The sequence below is a fragment of the Aquila chrysaetos genome, chromosome 1, assembly GCF_900496995.4.
Source record: "Aquila chrysaetos chrysaetos chromosome 1, bAquChr1.4, whole genome shotgun sequence".
NCBI lineage: Eukaryota > Metazoa > Chordata > Aves > Accipitriformes > Accipitridae > Aquila > Aquila chrysaetos.
The window spans coordinates 75,720,943-75,746,504 of NC_044004.1; the positions used below are offsets into that span (position 1 = coordinate 75,720,943).

Below are 25,562 nucleotides of genomic sequence, written 5' to 3' on the forward strand. Positions count from 1 at the left end.
TGGTTTTTTAGGATTTTTATTGAAAAACGTTAAAACCAAAAAATGATCAAGGCCAGTTTTACAATAAATTTAAGACATACAGAATGGCTTACCTGCTATTTGGATTTAGTGCAGGAACCTTATTCCAGTATTTTTCTCATGCAATTGCTGGGTTAAAATCACATTCTCATTTAACATCAAAATGGATTATTAATAATGCTTTCTTAGGATTTAACCTTAAAATCTGATTTAAAAAGTCAATTTTCCAAAGGTTAAAAACATTTACATAGCAAGACTTCCCCCTTCACAGGCCAGGTAATAGCTTTCTGTGTCTGATAACTGGCAGAAATAGACCACAGAGCTCGTTTTTTCCTTTTTGTTATTCTAACCTGAGAAATTTCTTAAATGCTTCTTACTGGGCTTTCATATTTGGCAACATTACTTTAGTTACATAGCAAAGTGTGATTTCTCATTCTTGTCAGAGACCAGTCTTTCACTACTTATCCCAAAAGACAGTCTCACGAACAGGATTACATTAGCATGAATCTGCTTCTGTGAATAGTATGCCCTTTTGGCAAGTTAAACCTCGTTAGTAATATCATCAGAACACTAACCTCAGGATGTCAAGTTCCCATCAGTTGTGTAATTCCTAGTATTGTGCGCTTTGAAAATATTTACTTTGGCATGTTATACTTCGTAGCATAGAGAAGTTGATTTTTTTTTTTGCACTTACTCCCTGCCTTGCAAAATCTGTCTTTTCTCTCTCTTCCATTTATTCAAGCCCTTTCCCTTGCCACCAGTTATCTCCCTTTCTCGTAGCTGCAACAGAAACAGGACACAAAGCACACAAACACATTTAAAATGTGAGATCTAAAAAAGCTGGTGAACAGCAGATAATGGTCTTGTAAAACACTCTTAGTTGATGAACGAGCTTGTAAAATGTGAACCCCATAAATCTTTTAGTATAGTATTCAAGCCTTCAACTGTAAATTTGTGAGCTTACTTATATTTGATTTCAAACCTTCCAACATTGTTTCACTATATTTAAACATGCTGCTCACTTCACATTTGCTCCCAATATATATGAAAGCAACACTGTCTAAAATGATGAAAAAACACTTGAAACAAGCCATTTAACTTTCAACAGAACACAACTTCTTTTGAATTTTCAGTACATTTGTATGTTAAATAATCTGGGTTATTACAAATTGTTGCACTTCAGTTTTACCTGAACTTATCTGATTTTCAAGTGAACCATTATTTCCTCCCAGGTACTAGTCCTGTCTGCCAGACTAAAATTCAAGAGAATATATTTATATAAACTGAGCTTTGTTTGCTTCATACTCTGCCTATTGAAAACCATTACACTAACCACAGAGATCAATGAAGTGCTTGATTTGAAAGGTGTAAAAGTCACATATCATGAAAAATGGCTGGGTTTTTCTGTTTGTTTTTGTGTAACTCTGGTCATTACTGTACTAAAATTAATATTGAAGTGTTTCAGTTTTCAACTTCTCTGCAAAGTAACTTTAAAAGAATGTTACAGGAGATTACCACAAAATCAGATGTGGACAGATACTGTATACAGCTGATGCATGACAACCTTTTATTCTACTGTAATTTGTTGGCATTTTTGATCCCAAAAGAAGAAACAACTTTGGATTTTCTTAAATGCGTTCATAATTTTTTTTTTTCATCCAATTAAAAAAAACAGTGTTGAAAAATAAGGAGCTAACAGAACTGTTTTGATAACCCTTTGTCTCACATACATTTTTAATATTACACAGTGAAACTGTATTTTGCATATCCGCACTGAGTGCACTTTAAAAAGGACCTCTGCTGAAATGTTTCCAACAGGTCCTTATAGCACCATAAAATCTGCTGTTGATTTAACTGCTTAGAATCAGACTCTGTGCCACTGCTTCTAAAGAAAAATGATTACATTTTTATTTCCTCTAGCATTCTAAAAAAAAAATTCTAGAAGAAAAAGTTTATGTTATCCAACTGAATGAATGTAAACAATTAATCACTAGACACTCTGTTTTCACTTATTCCATTTTGTGAAACTGACCAATGAATTGCTACATGATTTTCTGGAATGGCACAGTTTAATTCAGTAGCAGAAAAATCTCAGGGACGCATTGAACGAAAATGTGTCTCTCACTCTTCATTGAATTTTGAAAGTCTCTTTTTGCAAGATTTGATGCTGCCCCTTCTATTATAGCTCATTTTCAATTCATAATAGAGAAAATCAGTGACAAACATAAGAGGCTGAGTGCTGGCAAAGCCGTAGTACAACACAGTAGGAATAGAAAGGGGACGAGGAAGCAAGAGGAAACCAAGGTACCTGGAACAAACTAGAAATACACTAAACTCAAGAGAGCATCTTAGCCCTACAGCAAATTTTACATTCTTTCAATATTTAGATTGGTCTGTTTTCAACTGGTACACAATTCAGAATTTATTCAGAATTAAAGGAATACACAAGGTGATTAAACATGAAGTACATGAACCATTCGTGCACTAAAAAAGGCTGCCATTGTTTTTTCACAGATAAAGCTGAAGCAAGTGTGTCAGAATGGCATTTGGCTGAAATGAATGTAATGCTGGTACTTCACCATTTTTGATAGTTGTTACCTACAACAGTCAAAGTCAGTGACCATCCACTCAACGCTGCAAAAGGCTTGTTTTCCAAATATGAGTTCCAGTAAGCGAAGTACAAATGAGATCAGTTTGAATATATTATGAAGATTTTTAAACTGCATATTTCTGAAGAAAGCGGTCAAATGCATCATAAATCGCTTGTCTAAAACAAGGAAAAAAGAAGATCATTTGTATAATTTGCGAAAGGGCAGATGTAAAGTGTGTATTTCCATATATTTACAAATATATTTGCAAAGCTATCATCACAATTTCAACACAGCATTCAATAAAAATGTGATATTAGGTAGTCTTTTCTCCTTCACTTGTTGCTGGGATCTCTCACTTCAATCCAGTAATCTACTTTTCAGGAATGAGGGGGACTGTTTACCAATTTTAATACGAGTGCAAACGTTAATGGATTAGGAGTTTTCTACTCAAACATGTCAGGAAAGGGGTCAAAGAGACATGCATAATTTATAATTTTTGAGCAACTGTCATAAAATAAGGCTGAAGTTTTAAATAACAATAAGCTAGTGGTTACCATACCTTGACCTGGTATATTGCTATTCCTTTTTGTTGGTGCTTAGACTTCCTAAATGGGATGTACAGTCTTACTAATTCTTTCTATTTTAAAATTAACAGCACAAGTATTTAACTTTTTAAAACTAAAGAACTGCATTTATGTAACTGATTTATAAAACTGTCTTCAGAAAGTCAACGCCTAGTATTTCTAAGGCAAGAGTTCACGCAAGTACTACTCACTTGCAGTCAAGCTTATATTTCAATTCTCATCCTCAATTGTGTGGGTTTTTTAATCCTCAGGGGACAGCATTTGCAAAAAGACAACAGTTGCGCAATACAACATAAGCAGTCACTGGTTAAAAAATATTTTCTAGTGTCCGCTGAACAAACTAACTAAAAGCTCATGTAGGAAAACAAGAGTGAGAAGGATCATTCTCTTGCCATTGGCTTACTGAACGATCCGAGCTATACTGCACCTCATCTTTGCTCATAAAAGGGAAATGCTGACACTCTCTTTAAATTATTTCAGATCCAATAACTTGTTCTTCAAAGCAGTATTTGGTATTTGTTGCTTCAGAGTAATTATAGACTTGCTTTTAGAAGAAAAATTATGTCTCAAAGTTACGGTTTTAAGCTCTCAACTATTTTTAAACTTTCCTGTTTACCTTACCTAAAGAGTCCTTGTTTGAAGAGGTAGGCACTGACATGACCTCCATCCAGATACCTAATTTCACATCCGGGCCAGATTTCTTGAAGACTGCGCACCCCAGTTCGAGGAATATATGCATCCTCCTTAGCTTGTACAACTATGATTAAACTTGGGTCAACTGGAACTAAAGAAAAACAAATCAAAATTGAATTCATCTAAGGTAAGAAACAGAAACACATCAGCTGAGATTTACGTTGTAGAAATGCTCTCTATTTCTAAAAACATTAGAATTATTCTAAGCTTTAATAAAATTATATTTTCTAAAGTCTCCAGCAGAATTTATCTGGTTTTTGACATTACAGTAGTGAGGCCATCAGTAGAAAAACAAACTAATCAATCCCCTTCCCTCCCTTAAAGCAGAAAACTTCACAAGTCTTTGAGGAATCATAGGAGAATTGTCTTTCCTCTTATCAGCAAAACTCTATAGCATTCAGGTCAGTTCTCTGAGATCTCTTTTTTTCACGAAAAGAACTAGGAGACATCTGAAATTCAATAGAGTAGACGCTTCATATAATTTTTTTTCCTCAAGGAGAAGAAAAAAGACAGCTTTTCATGTGAGAGATCAGACGAAGTGCAGTATATATTCACTTTCTTTTCTGTTTCCTATATGTTTTATTTACAACATAAAAATCCCAACATATTGTTATACATATTTATTCCTGATAACCAGAATTGCACCAATCAGATTACTGACTAACAGGAATAACACCAAAATTATGTTGAGAAAAATAACACCAAAATTATGTCGAAGAGTTCTCTCTTCACAAAAAATGTATGTGGTATGGTAAAGAGCAACCAGCCAAGATGTTTGACAATGGGGTGTCACAAATAATTTAGACCCTCTCCTTTCACATATACTAGATGATTTATAGAGGATATGTAATGATAAGGTAGATTCTAGTCCTCCATTCAAGTTTCCACAAAATCTGAATGCTAGGCAGATTTTCTGAAGCTTCTCTCTAGACACACTCCAAAGATACCTGGCAGGGGACGCAATGTCTCCCAGAGCATCAAGAGACCTGGGAGACAATTGACACAAAGGACTACATCACTTTGACAAGTGCCTTAGGATCACAGATCCTCTTAAGTTTCAAGAAAGGTTAATGCTTTAGCTAAGTGATACTTGGATAAGTGTCTAGATAAAGAAGAATATCTGGACTTAGAATATAAGTTTACAGGGTTTTTTCTGTCTACTGAAATAACTTTTAAAGCTAAGGAAAGCACTCACTGGTATTTGTCACAAAATATCCCTGGCTAGCAGTGATCTGGGACATTGTCCAAGCCAAGAAATCTATGCTAGTGTTTGGATTTAATCTTTGGATTTTTTTTTTTTTTTTTTTTAAAACATTTACCAGTGGAGTACTGAACGCCAGAATTAAAAAATGAAGTGGCACGGGGTCTCAGTATCAAGAATGTTTTGACATTCAAAGACAACTCTGTCAGAAACCTGTCTGAAGTCAAAGTATGTCCTAGGACAGGTTGAGAGTCCTCAGTGGGTACGTGCACAGGCAGAGAAAACTGAGCAAAGATACTGAAAGGCAAATTCTTAATTCACTTTATCATTGGTTGGCCATTAAGAAGAAACATAAAAACAATTAGGAAATTGAGTGGTAAATAGATGCTACTGAAAACACTCCAGATATTTTCATATTTTAGCTAAGATGCCAGCAGATTTACACAATGGAGAATGAAGAAAATACCTTTCCTTCCCTGGTACTTTTCCAAACTGCACATTAAAACAAATAAATGCATACCTGAGAAGTTAGCAACATGAGTACATTCATCCATTACTCCTTTCATGAACCTTAAGGATTCTCTCTGTAAAGTGTCACTCCTCCTTCTTTTATTTATCCTGTGTCCTTGTTCACTGGTTAAGTTTTTATTGCTATTGCTACTGGTTGAAAATGTTTGATTTATGCACTGCATTTTAGGAGCATCTTGTATTAAGAGTCTTTCTGATGAGGCACTTAGAGTACTTCTATTTGCGGTAAAGCTGTGAACATCATCTTTAGATACAGTCTTGTTTGAGGAATCAAGGTCAAACATTCTGGAAGTCACATCCACATCCTCCAGACTGTCCACACTGTCAGGGAAGTTTTTAACAAAGTCTTGTCCCATCTTGAAAGAATCCGTCTAAACAAAGACAACAGGTCATTTATTAAGGGTTTCTCCTTTAAACCAGTGGGTTAATCGTATTTTTAAGATCAACTCAATATTAAAAAAAAAAAAAAGAAGAAAAAAAAAGATACAAACAGCACTGCTCACAGTACTTGTTATTTTCAGCCTGTGTATCACTCAATTAAATCCTGATCATCATAACCTCTTGATAATTTAATTTTACATTTCTGTCAGCTTAAAAAAATGCAGAAAGCACTTATATATGGTAGCTTATGATATAAACATTTGTCTGTTTTTAATTCTGTATTAAACTCTGAATTTATAATTGCAGTCATTTAAGCTTAATTTTCTGGGCAAATAACTCATAAAAGCTATGCACTTCTCAGATATTTTTTTTTTCCACTCTCAAAAGAGCAGTAATATCTTTTTGGCAAAGTATTAAAAAATTAACACTTACATAGACATGAAGAAAAATAGGCAATAGCAATAAACATATGTGACCAGGTGCAATGTTAGGTTTAGGACTGAAAAATTTACTGTCTCTAAATATTAGGAAGACACAAGCTGAACATCTTTAAATGTTTCTTCTTTTCATTTTGGAATCATAGAATCATTTAGGCTGGAGAAGACCTTTAAGATCATTGAGTTCAACCATAAACCTAGCACTGCCAAGTCCACCACTAAACCACAGCCACATCTACACATCTTTTAAATACCTCCAGGGATGGTGGCTCAACCACTTCCCTGGGCAGCCTGTTCCAGTTCTTGACAACCCTTTCGGTGAAGAAATTTTTCCTATTATCTAATCTAAACCTCCCCTGGCACAACTTGAGGCCATTTCCTCTCGTCCTGGAAGATAGAAGAGACCAGCACCCACCTCACTACAACCTCCTTTCAGGTAGTTGTAGAGAGTGATAAGGTCTCCCCTCAGCCTCCTCTTCTCCAGTCTAAACAACCCCAGTTCCCTCAGCCGCTCCTCATAAGACCTGTGCTCCAGGCCCCTCACCAACTTTGTTACCCTTCTCTGGACACGCTCCAGCACCTCAATGTCCTTTCTGTAGCGAGGGGCCCAAAACTGAACACAGCACTCGAGGTGCGGCCTCACCAGTGCTGAGTACAGGGAGGACGATCACTTCCCTGCTCCTGCTGGCCACACTATTTCTGATACAGGCCAGGATGCTGTTGGTCTTCTTGGCTACCTGGGCACACTGCCAGCTCATATTCAGCCGGCTGTCGATCAACACCCCCAGGTCCTTTTCCAACAGGCAGCTTTCCAGCCACTCTTTCCCAAGCCTGTAGCGTTGCATGGGGTTGTTGTGACCCAAGTGCAGGATCTGGCACTTAGTCTTGAAAACTTTTGTGTGCTCCATCAGTGTTCCTGGAGTGTATTTTACTTAAAAATGGCAAGCGCCTAAGTAACCATCTCCACCCCAGCCCCTCTTCTCCTGTTGTAAGATATTTGAAAAAGTACTGTCACAAAGCAAAGAATCTTAGGAAAAAAGTTATTTACCAGAAATAGCTAGAAGACAGTGTTGCAACATATAAGCAATTCTTAAAAAGTTATCACTCCAATCTAGAAGAGCAGTGAGGCAACGAAATTCCCCTTGGGAAGAGTCTTTCAACCATAGTCAAAAAGAGTCAAGAAGAAAGCAAAAAAAATATGCAGACAATAAATTGTATTTCGTAAGGAGCAAGAAGCTAATTACAAAAGCTCTACCTCCTGTTTATCCCAACTGCTCATGCAATAAAAGTCTAAAGCTGCGGGAGGGCTAGCAACACACACAGAAACAGAAATAGAGAAACCTAGCACTCTAAACAAACTAGAGAAGTAACTTAATCTTGCTGCATATTAAAAATGTTCTACAGCATTGAATATTTGGAAGCAATTGCTTCAAAGGACCATAAATGATGGTTTTGTATTTACATGCCAGGCTATTGGCTTTCCAGACTATAAAGCCAGTTAGTGGGAAATATTATCTAGTTTCCATGTTTTGATTTAATTCATTTTATGTTGCAGATTACACTAAGTGTGGTCACGGAAAAAACTTGTAGCAAGGGCTATACTTAACACACATTATACAACCAAAATACTAGCTTCTCTTTTTCAGAAGGTTTTCCTTCAAAGATTACATTTATCAAAAGCATAAGGAAACAAGGGGCAAGCATGTTTTAGCTAACAATTGGCTACTCTTACTGGAAGTAAAAAGAAGTTACATTATTTGTTAGATTTTCACATGTAAATATTAGCAAATATGGAAAATAAACTATACTTACACCACAGTATTCAAGCATCTGAATGATTTCTTCTTCATAAACAGTTTGTGTAAAGTACTGTTTCTCTAGCTCTCTCCAGTTCACTGCCTTGCTCAACACACCCTGAGATTATAAACACAAGCGTCCAGTACACAAGTAAAACCCAAAGATCATTCTAAAATAATGATATACAGAGAAAATTGATCTGTTCCTCTCCGAGACTTGATTTTTCCAGTGGAATTCTGCCCAAGTTTCCAGATAACCCTTAGAATTATTGTAATCAAAGCAAAAGCACATATTATAACATAGGACATGGAAACCCACCTCCCTTTAAAAAACAAACAAAACAAAAAAACAAAAAAAAAAAAAAAAAAAAAAGGAAAAAACAAGAAGGCAGAAAACAGTCCCGCTCAGGGTTTACACGCATCTAGACTGGGCTAAACCCATGATGGCTGTCAAACCCAGTGTATTCATTCACCTATGCTGGCAGCAGTAGTGAAAACAGGTATCCCTCATGGTAGTAGCAGCATTATTTCCCAACCATTTAAGCCAGGCTTTGAGCAGAAGAAAACATGTTTTCACGGATTGCTTCCTCACCTTCCCACATTCAGACCAGGCCTCTAATCATTGTCCCACAAACCAGCCCCAACCCCTAATCTGGTACATGACCCACTGAAGTAGCTCAAAGGTACCTTCCTTATCACATGTTGTATATCCTAAGCAGGAAGGGTGGGTTTTGCCACTAGTCACTAATGAGGCCGAAGGGTGATGAAATGCCCTAACTGAAAAGGTGAATGTGGCCAACCCAAACCTTTTAACTTACATATCTGATTGCATTCTAGTATATTAACAAAAATATATGCTAATTACCGTAGTAAAGACTGCAGAAGCTGTTGACCAGGAAAGACACGGAATCAATGGCAACGGTTTAGGCCAGTTTGTCACTGCCAGTGAAGCCATCTAGAATCAAAGGCACTTATTACATATTGTAATATTGAAGTCACAACACGGTAAAAAAAACTCTCTCACCTTCAATTTATTTGTTTATACAGTATCAAACAGATACGCAGTGCCAAAGCAGTTAAGGACTGTGGCAGTTGGATATACTTTCACCTATTTAGAAGATACAGCCTACTCTTCAGTGATTTCCCTAACAATAAACATTGCTCTGGATAGGACTAATTTGAAGGCTGAAAGGCTTTTTGTTCTAAGAATTCCCAATGGAATATTTATTCTGACATTTTAGTTGTTTAAAACCATGAAAAACACCTATAGAGCCTTTTCATCAAGGTCTCACAAGCTTATTTCAAGGCAAAATGAAGGCAATCTACAAGAAGGACTATTTAAAATTCTATACTTTTTGAATTTTTATACTGGAAACAAAATGTGGAGAAGTAATTTAGCACGTTAAGTGGAGACTTTCTGTCCTTTAAAGTTTAAGTTATTACTTTTACATCAGTTATCAGTACACATTTTTGTGACTATTCTGTTTATTGGAGGAAAAAAAAAAAAAAAAACCCCACCAAAAAAACCCCACCCAGAGCAAAGAAGCTCAACGTACAGAAGTTCCCTATATGGTATGTTCTTGACAAATTTTATTGCTCTGAACGGAACAACAGTGTAAACCCCTTAATATAAAATACCCCATGTCTGTGCCAGATATTCTAATAAATGGATTTATACAACTGAACTATAATTCTATTCTAATTATTTTTTATTAATAAAAAGTTACAGGAATACCACATATCTATGTTCTGATAGCCAGGAAGTCTGACTTCTTTCTTCTTAGTTCCAGCTCTCCCCATCAGTAAAACTTCATTAACGCTACCTACCTTCTGTTGTAAAACACATTTTATAGATAATCAACATCAAATATGATTTATTTCCCTGGTTTTAAATTGTACCGGAAGTCCTATAAGTAAGGACTAGCCAAAAAAGTATCTTCCTGGACTAAGGAAAAAAATTTCAAAGGAGTTTCCAAACTCACTCTCTCAGATCTTGCCTCCTTCTATACCCAGGCTGTATATGACCATTGGTATAGGATACAGCACTCAGTTATCCCCATAGCATTTGCACAGCATTTGAAGTGTCCTGCACGGTTAGTGGTGCATATACCAGTCTGAGAATTTCAATCCAATTTACAAATAAGACAGGGAAGACATGTTTAACACAAAAGCTGTTGTTTCAGCAGGGTGATGTTTATGTAAATCAAAGGTGCTTTTGCACATTTAGGACATTTAGAGTTATAAAATTATGCTTTGGGGGAAAATTATTTTCCTTTCAGTAGACACTACCATTACCAACATTATTTACTTAGCTCCTAACAATAAACAAACAAGGATCAGCAAAACAGAGGTAAGTTGTTTTAATAAGCTTTGTACCTATGTCTCATGGACCAATTATTATCTTTAGAGACACAAGCAGTAATATTTTAAGCATGTATTAGTGTTTCAAGCATCTTACTAATACACTGCCGTTTCAGTTTGAATATGCACAGTGTTATACACAAAATGTTATCCACCTCACAACAGAAATCTTCTCTAATCAATACCAATGACTGGGGAAAAAAAAAGATGAATTGAGAACAGAAATGACACCAAAAATCATCTCAATTACAACATGCCTACAAAGAGGAGGCATTTCACACAATGCATTCAAACACAAAAGTTTAAGCAAGAAGAATTAAGGAGAAGAGGGAAAACTAGCAATTGATCAGTACAGACCTTCTTTCAGAAAACACTTCTCCCCCCACCTTGTGGAAAAAAACATAATTATGCAAGAAGCTTATATTCTTATTAAGCGTGTCAGGAGATGGCTGACAAAGGGCTCTATGATTTGTCAGTACTTATTGAGGATTATACTAATTCAGCACCACAGAACATGAGAATTGCCAACCATTTGTTTCTCATGACTCTAAATGTTTATTTTAAAGTACTTCCAAGAGGAACACTATAAAACAAATTATTTCCATATGCTAAATGATGAAATGAGACGTTAGAACAAAAATTACTGAACAGGAAATATAAAAGCTTACATGTCCTCCCATGGATATTCCAGTCATCCCTAGCGGTCCATAGCCTTCTCTCTCTAGCCAGTGCAAAAGAGCTGCCGATTCTAGAACAAGAGCTCCTCCCATCACAAACAGGTCCGAGACATTTTTTAAACATGACCGTCTTTTCTCCCCAGAAAAGGAAAATATAGGATTTACTTTCTAAGATTAAATTTTGACAGTTCTCATCATTCTGTGCATACTTCTATACAAAGCCTAATCACAACCCCAGAGAATTTTGGAGCTGAACTCCTGTTGATTCAACAGGAGAAAAAGGAAGTCCAGATTCTCTGGCACTTGTACTTTTTCATCTAAATGAGGACTAGAAATAGAGACCTGCTAAACTTCTAATATAATACCACTGACAGCTTGGTCTTCTAGAAACAGATATTGCCAACATTAGAATCTCATTAGTAGTAATCTTCTGTCCTGTAAAGTTATAGTGGATCTTTTAGAAATAGCATCAAAGTGATACAGTCCTAGACATACACTATCTCATTTGCAGAAACAATCCTTTTTTCTTTTTTTTTTTTTTCTTATTTACCTGTTTTATATCATTGAAAAATTGCACACAACATTTGAAGAGCAATCAGTATGTCAGCTTTGGAAGCACTCATCAGTGTCACTGTAAGACTGAAATTGTAAAGTGGGAAGCTTGTCACGGTACTGAGAAATTCATGTAGTGTACTGCAAAGCATTAAAACACAGAAGAAACAAAAAAAAAAAGTAGAAAGCTATTCAGCTGAACCATCAGAGGGACTCTAAAAAGTGAAAAAAAAAAAAAGTATTTTACAGAGCAATTAATATACCTCTAATTTGGGGAGGGGGACCGTGTATTTTCAGTATCACACAGTCAGGTTACAAAAGGCTGCTGCCCTCTTCTGCCAGCATACAAACACATTTGAGACACTCTGAAGCACAAGGACAAAGCTTACTGTGCAAGCCACAGGAGAAATGAACATTGCTGCAGACCAGTATTTATAAGCTAATGTAATTCTTTCCTACAGCTTTGTTACGAGATTCCTCAGCCCTCTCCAGCTGCTGCATTTATTAAACACTGTTACTAGCATATTAACTAAAACCACTGCTGCTGCTGCTTTGTAACCTTGTATCGAAGAGTGACAATTACTGGTTGGGTTATTAGACTGAGCACTCCCCTTTCAACTCTTCTCTACATCATGCATAGACTAAGCTGTCAAGCTAGACAACTGAGAACAGAGTTAGAAATATCCTTGCCAAAATATTTAATTTATTCTTCTGCATTAAATGCTCAGCAACTAGGAAAAAAACCACCAATGGACATACTCCAGCACACACTCTCTCCTGTCACTTTCCTATAATCTTACACTTTAAAATGCAATAATAAATATATATATGTTTAAGCAGTTTTCCTACCAAAAAAAGCAATTTTACAACCATCATCTTAGTTGGTAAATGTAATTCACTTTCTTTAAAACAGTGGTTCTTATGTCAAAATAAATAAAACACAGTATCTGCTTTGAAAAAAACCTAGAAACTATTTTTGAATTAAAATTTTATCCTTAAAAGTAATTTTTTTAAGCTTTTGGATTTAGGAAATCCAAATAAAATCTAGAAAATCTAAAATGCTTTAGTGTGAGACAGTGCTCCTGGTGAAGTCCTAATAGAATGGACAGGTTTAAAAACAAATCACCTTCTATGCATGTTCTACTCATGTTAAATGTCCAAGTTAGGACTAAAAAGGATTAAAACACCAACTCATATTTGGACTTTAAGAAATACTGGTAGACTAAAACCACAGCTTTGCCTCGGACACATATCCTGTTGAATTCTGTTTATACTCCAGTGGTTCGGAAAATACGAAAAGCAAAAAACCAGGACTGCCTAATTAGGCTTCTAAATTCACATTTAAGAAAGTGACTGAGGGAGTAAGTCCCATAAAATACTGAATATTGCATAGTTTCCACTGACTAACAAACAAGCACCACCAGATTTATTTACATCTGACTTTAAATCCTTAAAATATCTTGGAAAAGCAAAATCTTAGCAATTATAACAGGAAAATACACTGTCTGTCCAAAGATTATTCACAGTTGACTGAAATACAATTGCAGCATTTGTACATGCACAGTTGTGAATCAGGAAAGTAAACTGGTACTTGCATTCACACAACTTGCTTGCATCTCACTCTATACTGCAAGTTCACCTTGTGCAAACTTTCCCCATCACTGTGATCTCTTAACACAAAAAATGACAAAGCAGTCTAGCAAAGGGTAGACACTTTCACATTAACAGGTTAACAAGTGGTCCATGCTTGGGATTTTTTTTTTCCCTAATAAGCTATCAAAGTTTATACTACTTTGAGCTTCTTGAGAAAAAAAAAAGTGGTATTTTGAAAGACAGTATCCATGAATGTAACAGCAATACTTACAATTGATCCTTAGGTTTTCTACAGCCATGTAGAAGATTCAAGTTAAAGAAAGTAAAAAATTGCTATGTAAAACAAAAAATAAAGTAAAGTAATATAAAATAAATCACATAAATAGCGTGGATTAATTAAAATTTAGAACTTAAATTCTAAATGTTTAACTGGAACTAAATCAAGTTAAATGTAGGCTGATGATGTAGTTTGCAATGTAAGATTTTACTTTTGTCAGGTATATGGCTAGGAAAAAAGTGTAATCAGTAATCTTATTTAATAAAACAGAATGACAGTGCTATAGAAGTTACTGATGAGTTGATGACAGGACGGAACTTAACCTTTTTTTTTTTTTTTTAAACGACTCTTAAATGGTAGCAGCAAGTTTCTCAAAAGTACCTGAGGTACCAAAGGGCTGCTTTTGAGAAGGAAAGACAGGAGAGGCAACTTTCTTTTCTGTCATTAATACATCCAGAAGTCACACAGTACGAAGTAGAATGAATGCATAGTTTTCACTCTGTCATGGCTAAAGGAATCATATCAGTACTTTGATCAGTACACAGATTCATATCAGAACTTTTACTCTAATGACTACAGTAAGAAGCTGTAGAAGACATTTTCAAAAAATATCAGAAAAGCAATACTTGGTGTAAAAGTAGCATATTATATTATATTATATTAACTGTTCCACATTGTGTTTCATGCAATGGTCATACTTTGGTCTTTGCTTCTATCCGCTGAAAAGTCCACTGGAAATTGATCCACAAAGTAGGTATTATACCAGTGTGATAAGTCTTCTACATTCTGGAGAGAATGTTGAGAGTAAGTATCTTGCTTTCCACAAAAGGATATAATAAGGATTTTCTAGCAATAGGGAAGCCATACAGGCTTCTTTAATCATTGGGCGTGCCATTAATGTGCGTCTCCTCCAGAAGTGCTAAAGATAAGACGTACAAACATATATTAAGATAAAATCTGATTATTTAATTTCTCGATAACAATCAATTTTACAGTTTACATACTCACATGATCTCCAGTGCCTGCTAAATGAATGCACACAGGTCTGTGCTTGCTATTCCATCTTCTGGGTATGATGAACTGAAATCTATGAGAAACATATACCTGTTTTAGCAAAGCAAGTATATCTATTTACAAGCTGCACCAGAGAAATTAATCTAAAAAAAAAAAAAAAAAAAAAAAAAAAAGACAAAGACGGAATAAACTATTTTCATAATCCATGCAGGCAAACTGCCAGCGATTCAGCAATATCGTTTTTCATAAACACGTCAAGGAAAGGAATCCAGAAGTAGGACAGAATAAATGCCAAACAAGAAAAGGAGCCAAGCTGAAAGATCATGTTCCCAAAAAAGACCACTACCTCATCATCACAATTTAAACTTTGCAGAGTGGAGAAATGGAACTTCAGATGAAGAGCAACCTATATAAGTATGACTAGGTCTCCTAGGGCAGCATTGCTATTTTTCTCCTGAGGGCACAACAGCTAAAACTGAAGATTAAGATGAGCAATATATCTAAATTTTTTTAGAAAATCAAAACCCCAACATAAACCCCATGAAACTACTCTATACACCCAACATCAATCACTTGATGTCTTCTGCTGCTACTCAAGTTATTTACAGTCTAACTGCTGTGAAAAAAAACCACTTCTGAGCCACTAGTATTTTCCCCACAAGATGGAGCACTGTTACCTGCAACTATTCACACAATGCACAACGATCTTAAGGGAAATTTGTAGAGCATTTCGAAACTGTAACAATACAGTCCAATGTAACAATTAGCATAACTTGACTACAAAATGTAAGAGAACATAGATAAGGAAACAATCAGCATACTATGTTTTCCACTATGGTACTAGTTAGTCCCAATAATGTTAAGAGAGAGTTTCTTTCTCTAACCAATGGAGAGGTGGAAAAGAACTGATGTTTTGACTATCAAACTTTTTCTGGCATTCCTTAGTGTTACATGTTTAAGTACACATAAAAACACCAACCAATAATACTGATAAAATTGACAATGCCAGTAACAACTTGAGCTGACAGACTTTTATGTTTCAGTTATTAAACAAAGGTTGGAAAATATATTCCATCATGAAAGTTTAGCTCAAAACTAAAAGCAAACAGAAATTATGCTCCCTTTCCAAACCCACTCCTCAACTGCAAAGCAGTGTTAGTGTAAAAACAGAAAAAAATGCCATTAGGTATCACCTGACTATTAGGGATCATCCAGCTTTCTGTGAGGATGGGGTTTTTTTGGCTTGCCAAGAAAGGCACCAGATCCTCTTGCTACAATCAAATGAACTTAACTTCAGTACACATACAATATTTTTGTAGTCAGTGTAAACGGAAGGCTGGAATGGTTCCTTCAAATACAATATAACATTTTTCTTTCATATAAACAGCTTCTCCTGCTATGTATAAAACAATCAACTACTGTTCTGGCTGTAGTATCCTTCATTTCCAGCATCCTGCTCATTCGGAAAAAGCCAAACAAATAATTTAAAACACCCCAGGGTATTCCATAGCTTTGTGCCATATGATTTCTACACAAAAAAAAAAGACCCCTAGCAAAGGACATACTTATCTAGAGGAGGGTTTTTTTTAATTTACACAGATTAAATTATCCCATGAATAAGACTTATCTTCACTTGTGAGATCAAAATCTGTTTCAACACATTAGTACAAAAACCAGTTTGAAATATTTTACAGATAATTTCTATTACAATAAATTAGCTTCACAATAAAACTACTTATAGACCATTCTTATTTCTCTGCAGTACTACTTTCAGAAAGGAAATACCACTTGGTTTCTCTTACCTTGCTACAAGAGATTCGACTGGCAGGATACCTGGGACATAATGAGCCAATGGGGAAATGAAGTGCCCCTCGAGGATTTTACAGTCGGATTGCTCCTCAACCTACAGAGAGAATGGGATGATAGCAGTATATTTCATATCAGTGTTTAACTTGCTTTGAAAGCCAATCTCTTAAAGTAGAAGAATTTGTTACAGGATAAAAATGTACTTAAAAAAACCCCCAAAGCTGGGTTCTATTTCAAATACGGGGATACACGTTATCAACGCAGTCAAAACATTTGTTTCAAACTTTGCTTTTATTAAATGACCTATTAAAGGAATCAAGGAATAAAGTGTAATGCTGTCCCATTTTAAGTAACTTCCATAACACATACTAAGATTTGAGCATTTTTTGAGCTTTAAGATCTGACATCCCACCCGCCCCAACTATCGTATTACTGGGGAAAAAATAAAACAGTATCTGTACAGCCAGCGCTTTATTCTCTGTTTCCTTCCATTCTCTGCTAGTAGCCAACGTGACTGCTCATTTTCCTGTCCCTTCCAACCCCGTTTCACATTTCTGCCATTGCCTAATTCTAGCCACAGCAGCTCAATTAAAAAAAAAATAAAAATCAAAACAGCAAACTGTTTAGCTTGTGTTTAGCTTGCCACAGCATTGACCATCAATACATTTATTTGACTTTAGAACTGCTCTTCATTTCCAATTCCCTATTCACACTTTCTAGATTGAAATGTCTTCAGGGCAATGATTACTTCTATCTGCATACCTCATTTGGAAGCACAAGGCCTCCTTCCAATCAAGAGCATTTAAGAACTCATATTACATTGATTTCTTTTGCCTCTACAGCCTCACTTCCTCTTCCCTCACAGATAAACTCTAATGTCCTTTTCTTGATACAGAGCAACTGGGAACACCAGTGAAGTCAGGTAATGCCACCTGTTAGAAAACTGGTGATCAGCAAAAGCTAACTGAATATTGTCAGAGGTGCATTCACCACCCTATCTCTATGTACTCCCTAACTCAAGTCCCCAGTTGCCAATCCCAGCAGCGAGTCATGCAGTGATAATGTCAGACAACAGGAAAATGCAGATTCACATGACATCAAGATTCAATTCTTCTATCCTGTAAAAGCAGCCTGGTAAAGTACCAAGTTGATTTCACCTTCATATACCATCAGGAAAAGAAATTTAGTTAAACTGCATCATCTCTTGCGCTTAAGTACCTTGTCAATGAACACTGGGTAATCTTTCGAAACCAGCGTCTGGCATTTTTCCCTGTTTCCAATAATCTTTCTGAATTCAAATATTCTGTTGAAAGGAAACAAGTAGAGAAGATTCAACTTTTAATCTAAAAAAAAGAGAAGATAGATATATATATATATATGAAAAATTTCAGGAGCTTAAGTAAACCACAAAGAAAATAAAAGTTATGAAGCCAGTTTTGCATTTACAGATTAATCAGGCTACCATAGGGTAGGTATAACAATATTTTTAACGTAAAAAAACCCAAAAGGCTCAGGTACATTGCTTGCACTTGCACAGCTCTTAAATAGTATTTTACACCTGATATCTTGAAAATATACGTCGTTTGTCAGGGCCAGATTAAGACATAGTAACCTCCTACACTTACACATCCCTGTAGCCACATTGGGACAATACAGACTGAATAGATGAGAAACAGGCTGCCAACATCAAAAGTGTACATCAAAGCATAGTTGCCAATGATCTAAAATCAAGCTGGAAACAAGTTACTAGCAGCACTTGGGGAAGTTCATGAATGACACAAACTGGAGGGTGAGGTTGATGGCTGGAAGGCAGCGCTACCATTCAGAGCGACCTGGATAAGCTGGAGGAACAGGTCAACAAACATCCTAAAGCTCAACAATAAAAGTGCAAAATCTTGTACCTAGGACAGAACAGTCCCACGCAACAATACAGGCTGGGAACTTCCCAGCGAGGCAGCAGCTCTGCAGGAAAAGGCATGGGGTTTCTTGTGGACAGCAAACTGAACATGAGTTAGCAACACATCCTTGCAGCTAGCAAGACCAATAGCATACCCTCTGCATTTAGCAAGAGGGCAGCCAGCAGGTCAAGGAACTAGGGTTTGCATTGCCTGGGGAACAGAAGGATAAGGGGCAAATCTAGTTGCTTTCTTCTGCTACTTACATGGGCTGCAGAGTCTTACAGAGAAAACGAAACAAGGCTCTTCTCAGAGGTATACAGTGAAAGGACAAGAGGCAATGGCTGCATGTTGCAACATAAAAAATTCCTGCTGGAACACAGTGAAAGAATTTTTTCACGGTGATAGTGGCTAAGCAGCAGAAAAGATTGACCAGGGAAACTATGAATAATCTCCATCCCCAAGGGACTTACTTTCAAAACTCAAATGGATGAGGTGCCAAGTGATTTGCACCAAGAAGTTAGCTTTGTTTCAAATAGGAATTTGGACTAGATGCCCTCAAGATGGCCTCTCAACCTTAAATACTCTGTGCTAAGAATAACTTGTTCAGTCTTATGGTTATGAATACACACAACAATGTTACCCGGCCACCTAAAACAGCACATTTGGGTGGAAAGTACAGAACAACAGTGTAACAGGAATGATCTGTTCACCTTCCCAACACCAGAGAAAAACAAACCAAAAGGGCAGAAAGAAAATCCAGTCTACCACCATATCAAAAATAGCTCTACTATATAGCCTTTGCTTTTCTTATACAGAACAGCAAGTGCATTAAGTATCTCTGAGAAAATAAGGGTAAAGGTATGAGACATGAGCGTGGAGGGTAAGCTAAATGAAGAGATGTTTTCCTTGACACTAAATCCTCTGAAAATACTGCATTTATGTATTTCCTCTGTAGTTACGAGGATACCAAAGGCTAAATCTTGCATGTGTTGAGGATTTTCGACTCTTGCTAATGAGCTGAGGATAAAGCATTAGGATATCAACAGTCACCACATCAAGGGTGTGCATATAGAACTTCAGATTACATCTAGGCAGGGCAGTCTGTAATATCAGTCAATCTCAGTTGAAGTATAAGAAATTCAGTAATTTCTTCTAATGGAGCTTCACAGTGATCAGTTTAAAAAAAAAAACAAAAAAAACCCACCACACCAAAACCCCAGGCGCTGCTGACAGTGTTTCTGGCATGATAGGGCATGCATACCAGGGAGTGGTACTCCCTCCTCCCACTAGCCAGTGTAAGGATTCAGGAGGAAGTGGTATTCTTCCTTCTTCATTCAGGTGAATCCAGGCTGCTGGGGAACAGCTCATCTTCTTCCCATTCAGGGGCAATACATAGAAAAAGTCATCTTCCACTTTTCAGACCAGCAAGCCTGGCTCATGCTACCCCCACAACTTTTGATCTCATGTGAGAGGTTCCCCCCCCCCCGCCATGAAAAAGGAAGAACCATAGCTGATATCATTATTACTACCAGCAATGCTTCTTTATTGCTGTTTGACATCAGTGTGATTAGCGTTATAGACCTCATGCAAAAGAAAAGCCTTGCCTAGTATTGCAACAGCTAGCAGTAGAATTAGTCAGAAGTTCCCCTATATAGATCGCAATTGTGTTGGGGCGGGGGGGGAGTGAAACTTCATCATGTCTCACCAAGAACCTAAAAGTTTTTAAGAGAGGGTTTTAATAACATTAAAACATCCCATTTCAGATACACACACACACCCCCCAGAATACAGAAGTGCTGCAATCAAAACAAATAAAACATTGTTTCATTGTTTTGCTTATTCCAACAAAAGTAAACTAAATATTTTAAAAATCCAACATTCTCATTTTGCAGGAAAGTCTGCTACTTACACGAAAAATCAACTGAAGACAGACATAAAAAGCAATCCAAATGCCATTTCAAGATGAGATGTTTCACTTGGACTTAAAAACAAAAAACAACTCCCCACATAACTCACTGCTATCCACAGTGAACAAAATTTTATTTCAGTTTTTTTTTTAATTTTCTTTATTGATTTTCAAATACATAAGAATTAGCTTATCAAATGCAGATTTGTTTCCTATTTAAATACTACATGATGCAGAGTATGTATACTCAATCACTTAATTTTTAAACTTAAAAAATGCAAGTGCTCAATTTCCAAGTGTTACTCTTAATAACAACTAATAAAAATCAGCAAATATTTAAAAATTAAGAGGTACTTCCTTTTTTTCTTATTTTCAAGACATCTAAAAAGAATGAGTTTACTACTTTGGGCTACAAGAGAAACTTATGAATACATTTTTCTTACACTTTTAAAGCTCATTATTATTAAGAAGTTACAGAAAGCTAGCAAGATCCTCTTTAATGTTAAACAGAACAATTCCTCTGCAAAAATTCAGCAAGTTTTGTTTTTAGAAAACACTTGAAGTATGTTATATACGCATAAGTGAAAAATGTAATTGGACGCATATACATTCTCTCAAGAAAAGCCTCTTTAAACACAAAGATGTAGCAAATCCCTTTAAGGCTTCTTCTAAATACAGTTCCTCCCTTGGTATGGAAACACATGATTTCCTGAACAAAACAAACTTTAACTTTTTTTTTATTTTTTAATATAGGACAGTAAGAATTGTTGGTACTTCAAGGGTTGTTTTTTCTTTTAATATAAAGTACTGTTTATGCTGTTATTTTTTAACAAGTCACCTTTTCAGATCCTCTGGCTTTCCCCATCCTCTGATGAAAAGTTTAGTAAGGAGAAGCTTTCTGTACAAGACATCTAATTTACTTACACCCATTAGCAGCAAACTGACATCTAGAAAAAAGAACAGGTAAAAACAAAGCAGTTAAAGGGGTTAACTTGAGTGGCAAGTTCATTGATTGTAACACAAAATAGGTTCTTATTCTGGTATCTGTATTAATGAAAAGCCCTACCATTTCATTCCAAGGAAGTTAATTGACATTCAGGTCAATTCTTTTTATTTTAAGCAAAATACAAAGGCAGCTAATACAAACTCTAGCTTTTTTAGGAAAATGGAATTTAGGAGTAGGAATTTAACATGCCTAATATAACCAGAAATTTATCACATAATTGATGACAAGCCAACTAAAGAGGCACATAAGATCACAGAACTACATCTTCAACCAATCCTAACTGTATTTTACTTGAACCGATAAAACAGTGACATTGATCTCTGTCCTGTCAACATAGCTAAGTTGGCAAAAACTTTTCAGTCAACATGGGCTTTCATAAACGCATCTCAGAATGGAAGCTTGGAACAATATTAGGTTTTAAACAACTAGAAATGTAGATCTCTAGCTACGCAATTACTCATTTATAGAAAAGAAAGAAAAAAAAATGTACCTCCAGTCACTGATGCAAAGAAAACTTATTTTTTGTAAACTTGTCTTCATTGGTGTCTTAAACATATCCTAACTCTTATTTTATCTACTCCTTTCCAATTCTTGCCAACTCATTTCTCATGGTTTTGAAAATGATGCTCCCACTCCCTTCAGGGAAGAAATCACGCCATCAAAATCCTTCCCAGTATTATTTCTCTTCCAGCAAATACACTAGCTCAAATATAGCTAAAGCCAACAAGATTTTAGGCAAGCTGTGTATTATTTTCAAAGCAATACTTACTGAAGTGAACAGGGAGCCACTACTGTGCTCTTCCAATGAGGAAGGAAGCAGGGGGGAAAAAAAAAAAAAAAAAAAAAAGAAGAAAAGAGAACTCAAATCTGGTTTCTTGGTCAGCAGGATACAGGTTATTCAATTAAAAAAAAAAAAAGTCCAGGATCTGTGCACACCTAAGGAAAAAAAAACAGATTTAATACAAACACTTGGTTAGTAAGTTACCTTCAACTATTTTCTAGTATTTCCAGATCCCTCCATACTGAATGGTCTAAATAACTTCATCGCACTCCAAAAGAGCGTAATTTAATTCATGGGGTTTTTTTTCATTTTAATCCAAAGTTCAATTACTCTGCCACACTTTAACATGGTCATTCTTAAAATAAACTTGTCTGAATATAACAAGTTAAAATTGTGGTCAGATTAATAAATACATTCCTCTGCACTTCTAAAAAGCCAATACTTAAGAATCAATATACAGAAAAAAAGAAAAAAGCTTTAACACCTAGAGTAAGTTACTATCAAAATACAAATTATAGACAGCTTAAGGTACTTGAATACTAGAACAAGCACCCTAGAAAGCCACAATGGTTCTACTTTCAGCCATTACAGGGCAGAAGTAAATACCTGAAAAGACCAGAAAGTCAAAGTGGGGACCTTCTATTTTAACACTGTAGGAAGTGTTATTTCCTACTCCACCAGTCCCAAACAGCTGACACTGTAATCTTATTATTCTGATCCATATCTGCTTGGTCTAATAGAATCACAACCTTGATACAATCTTTTTCCTTGCCCACTCTGGAGATATCCATTGACCTCACGTGCTGTGGAGGTGTCAGACAGGAAATGTTTGCTAGCCTCTGCAAGATCCCTCCTCTGCTTTTTGGAGCAAGGAGACAGCTTAATATTTTCCTGGTGCTAGAAGAGAACTCGGTGGTGGAGACAGGGACAGCAATATACAGCGGTCCCGCTATGGGGCTGGGAAGACAGTTCAGAGTGAGTACGCACAAGAGTAAGTCTATGCTGTCAAAAATATACTTAAACTAGATTTGCAGTTCTATTGGTACACTGCTTACCAGCAATTGTGAAAAGAAATTTTAATGAATGTTTTGATGCTTAACAAAGCAGCCTTGCATGTCTTGTTCGTTTTCTGTTGTTTTATTTTAAATCTGCTCCAGAATAAAAGCCAAATACGAGAGAAAACATGAAGATGTTGATTTTGCTAAGAGTTCAAAGGCTGGCGTGATGAGCTCTCTCTGTTGCACCAAAGGAATGCCAAAAAAAGTTTCTAGACAAGTACATTATATTTAAATGCAACATTGATTGAGGTAAAAGGGTTGTCTCATCCTGTATTCTACTTCATTGATTGAATAAAGACTCTAAAAGTAATTCAGGATATTTCAATTAATCAGATTCAAGATTAAACCACTACTAGAAAGAGTACAGGAAACACTAGAACAAAAAACTATTCCAAGTACGTGAAGTATGCTGTTTAGAACTTCTCAGAAATATTACTGAGAAACAAAATGTTTTTTTCTTACTAACAAAAGGGTAGGACACGCCTCCCTCACTGCCCATCAATGTCTACATGGAAAGACAATTACTTTTACTGTCAGAAAAGGCAAATCTAACTGTTGGAAGCTGAAGTTTTATAACTTCACAGTAGAAGTAAAGAGTGTATTTTAGCAGGTTTGAACTTGAGAAAAGAATCAGCAGAGCTTGTTTCGGAAAGCGACTGGATTTCCACCACCTGATACCACACATATCGCATCATGATTCCTTTGTAAGACAGGTCAGCTAGAAGCAGTGACCTGATGAAGATGCTGCATAGCTGTGTAGCCCGAGAAACAGTACCTACCTGTGTTATGAATATTCAATGAGTATATTGCTAACACGGTAAGCTTTACATAATTGTAAGTTATGAATAGAAATTGTAACAGACACAAAGGCACATTAAGAAGTGATCCACTAAAAAAAAAACCCTACATTTTAAAATAGTATTTTCGAGGGAAGATGACAAACAAACCTAGAGATAAATTATAACTAGGCTCTTGCTCTAGGAAGAGTGTTTTTCTTTGCTTCCAGAACCCTCATACTGCACAATAACTATAAATTTTTGGTGTGTACACTTATTTCACAGAAACAGACACAAAAATTCATCCAAAATCCAACACACAAAAGAGGTCAGCTATTCCTTTTTATCCAGTGCACGCAGCTTCAGTTACAAGAAAAACACAACTGGAAAGTACATAAAGAAGTTATTAAAGGCCCAGATTACTGCTTCCATACATGACTATGAAACAGCTCCCAACCTGAAAAAGCCAAGAAGATATATCTATTTTTGAAGGCCAAGTCCTTAACTTCCCTGCCCTATTACTTTTTTAATAAAAATCTCTCTTCCAATTCATGTCAGGTCATGCTTTTTTTCCTCTTTTCCCTCCAACAGAAGAAAGACGGCTTATAAAAAAAAGAAAATAAATAAAAATCACACAGAAGTCACGGCGACAAGTCAGAAACGAGCCCCACGACAACTTCACACACGGACAGAGGAGCCTGCGGATAAACAAAGGGGCCTAAACCAGAAGCGTTACACCGCCCTGCCGCTGCCTACCTGCCTTTCCTCTGTATTTGGTTATCGCTCTGTGTTTGGTTATCAGCGGATGGGAACCCCAACATTTACTGGTCCAAAGCGCAGGGCTCAACAGACGGTGCCCAGCCGACCCGGGGTTGCAGGCGACCCCCGCAATCTCACCGGCGGCTTGGCGGAACAACCCCCCCGCCTCAGGCCGCCGAGCCCTCGGCCCGCCCCGAGCGGGACCCGGGCGCTCCCCGGAGGGAGGCGGGAGGCGCCCAACGGCCCGTTAACGCCCCCAGGCGCGGTGGGGACAGGGACGCCCGCGTCCCCTCAGCCTCCAGCGGCCCACCGGACATCGAGGCCGTCCGTCCCCCCCCTCCCCGCACCAGCACAGGGGTGGGTAGCCCGCCGGGGGGGGGAGGCCACCTTCAGCCGGCGGCGGGGACGTGCCCGCAGCGTCCACCGGGGCTGGGCACAGCCCAGGACGAGGGGACGGGGGACGGGGGGGGGGGGAGCCCCGGCGGGGCACGGCTCCTCCTCGCCCTCAGCCGGGGGCCGCACGGAGACCAACCGCCGCTCCCCGGGCTGACTGACTGACTGACTGACTGACTGGCTGACTGGCTGGCTGGCTGGCTGGCTGGCGGGCGACCCTTCCCGTCCCGTCCCCTCCCGTCCTCCCCGCGAAGGTCACTCACCCGACGGCCCGGCGCTACCGGTGCTGGGCACCACATGGGCGGGCGGGAGGAGGGAGGAGGGAGGAGGGAGGAGGGAGGAGGGAGGAGGGAGGAGGGGGCGGGGCCGGCCTGGCCTCACGCGCGGGCAGGCTCACGTACGCAGGCGCTCAGCAGAGAGGCGCGCTGGGCCGCTGGCCCCGCCCCATGCGCGTGACCGGCGCTCACCGCCCTTGC

At 37.4% G+C, this 25,562-nt stretch overlaps 1 protein-coding gene across 8 annotated transcripts; it reads right to left on the reverse strand.

The window, feature by feature from the left end:
• ABHD18 (abhydrolase domain containing 18) lies at positions 1 to 25,510 on the reverse strand. 8 transcript variants are annotated; one of them, XR_003927018.2, is made up of 15 exons: positions 25,350 to 25,510; positions 22,089 to 22,255; positions 21,152 to 21,260; positions 17,728 to 17,812; positions 16,506 to 16,606; positions 14,698 to 14,776; positions 14,524 to 14,608; positions 13,684 to 13,711; positions 11,259 to 11,397; positions 9,095 to 9,184; positions 8,246 to 8,347; positions 5,608 to 5,986; positions 3,815 to 3,977; positions 927 to 2,785; positions 1 to 893 (listed from the first exon to the last, which is right to left on the reverse strand). XR_003927018.2 is itself a non-coding variant. In XM_030039793.2 (14 exons), exons 3-14 carry the CDS (start codon positions 21,241 to 21,243, stop codon positions 2,734 to 2,736), a joined length of 1,395 nt encoding a protein of 464 aa, XP_029895653.1. In that variant the 5' UTR covers positions 21,244 to 21,260; positions 22,089 to 22,255; positions 25,350 to 25,510; the 3' UTR covers positions 1 to 2,733. The 8 variants fall into 8 exon arrangements, 7 of the variants coding, with proteins under 7 accessions (XP_029895653.1, XP_029895735.1, XP_029895931.1 ...); XM_030039793.2 differs by having other exon boundaries at positions 1 to 2,785; XM_030039875.2 differs by lacking the exon at positions 25,350 to 25,510 and adding an exon at positions 24,691 to 25,241 and having other exon boundaries at positions 1 to 2,785.
• Between the last annotated feature and the right edge of the window lie 52 nt (positions 25,511 to 25,562).

Coding starts and splice junctions, on each gene's coding strand:
- ABHD18 (XM_030039793.2), bottom strand. CDS start 21,243: ATGGGTGTAAGTAAATTAGATGTCTTGTACAGAAAGCTTCTCCTTACT. Junction 11,398..13,683: donor AGAAAACCTAAGGATCAATT/GTAAGTATTGCT, acceptor TGGGGAGAAAAG/ACGGTCATGTTTAAAAAATG. Junction 8,348..9,094: donor CTTCTGCAGTCTTTACTACG/GTAATTAGCATA, acceptor TTATAATCTCAG/GGTGTGTTGAGCAAGGCAGT.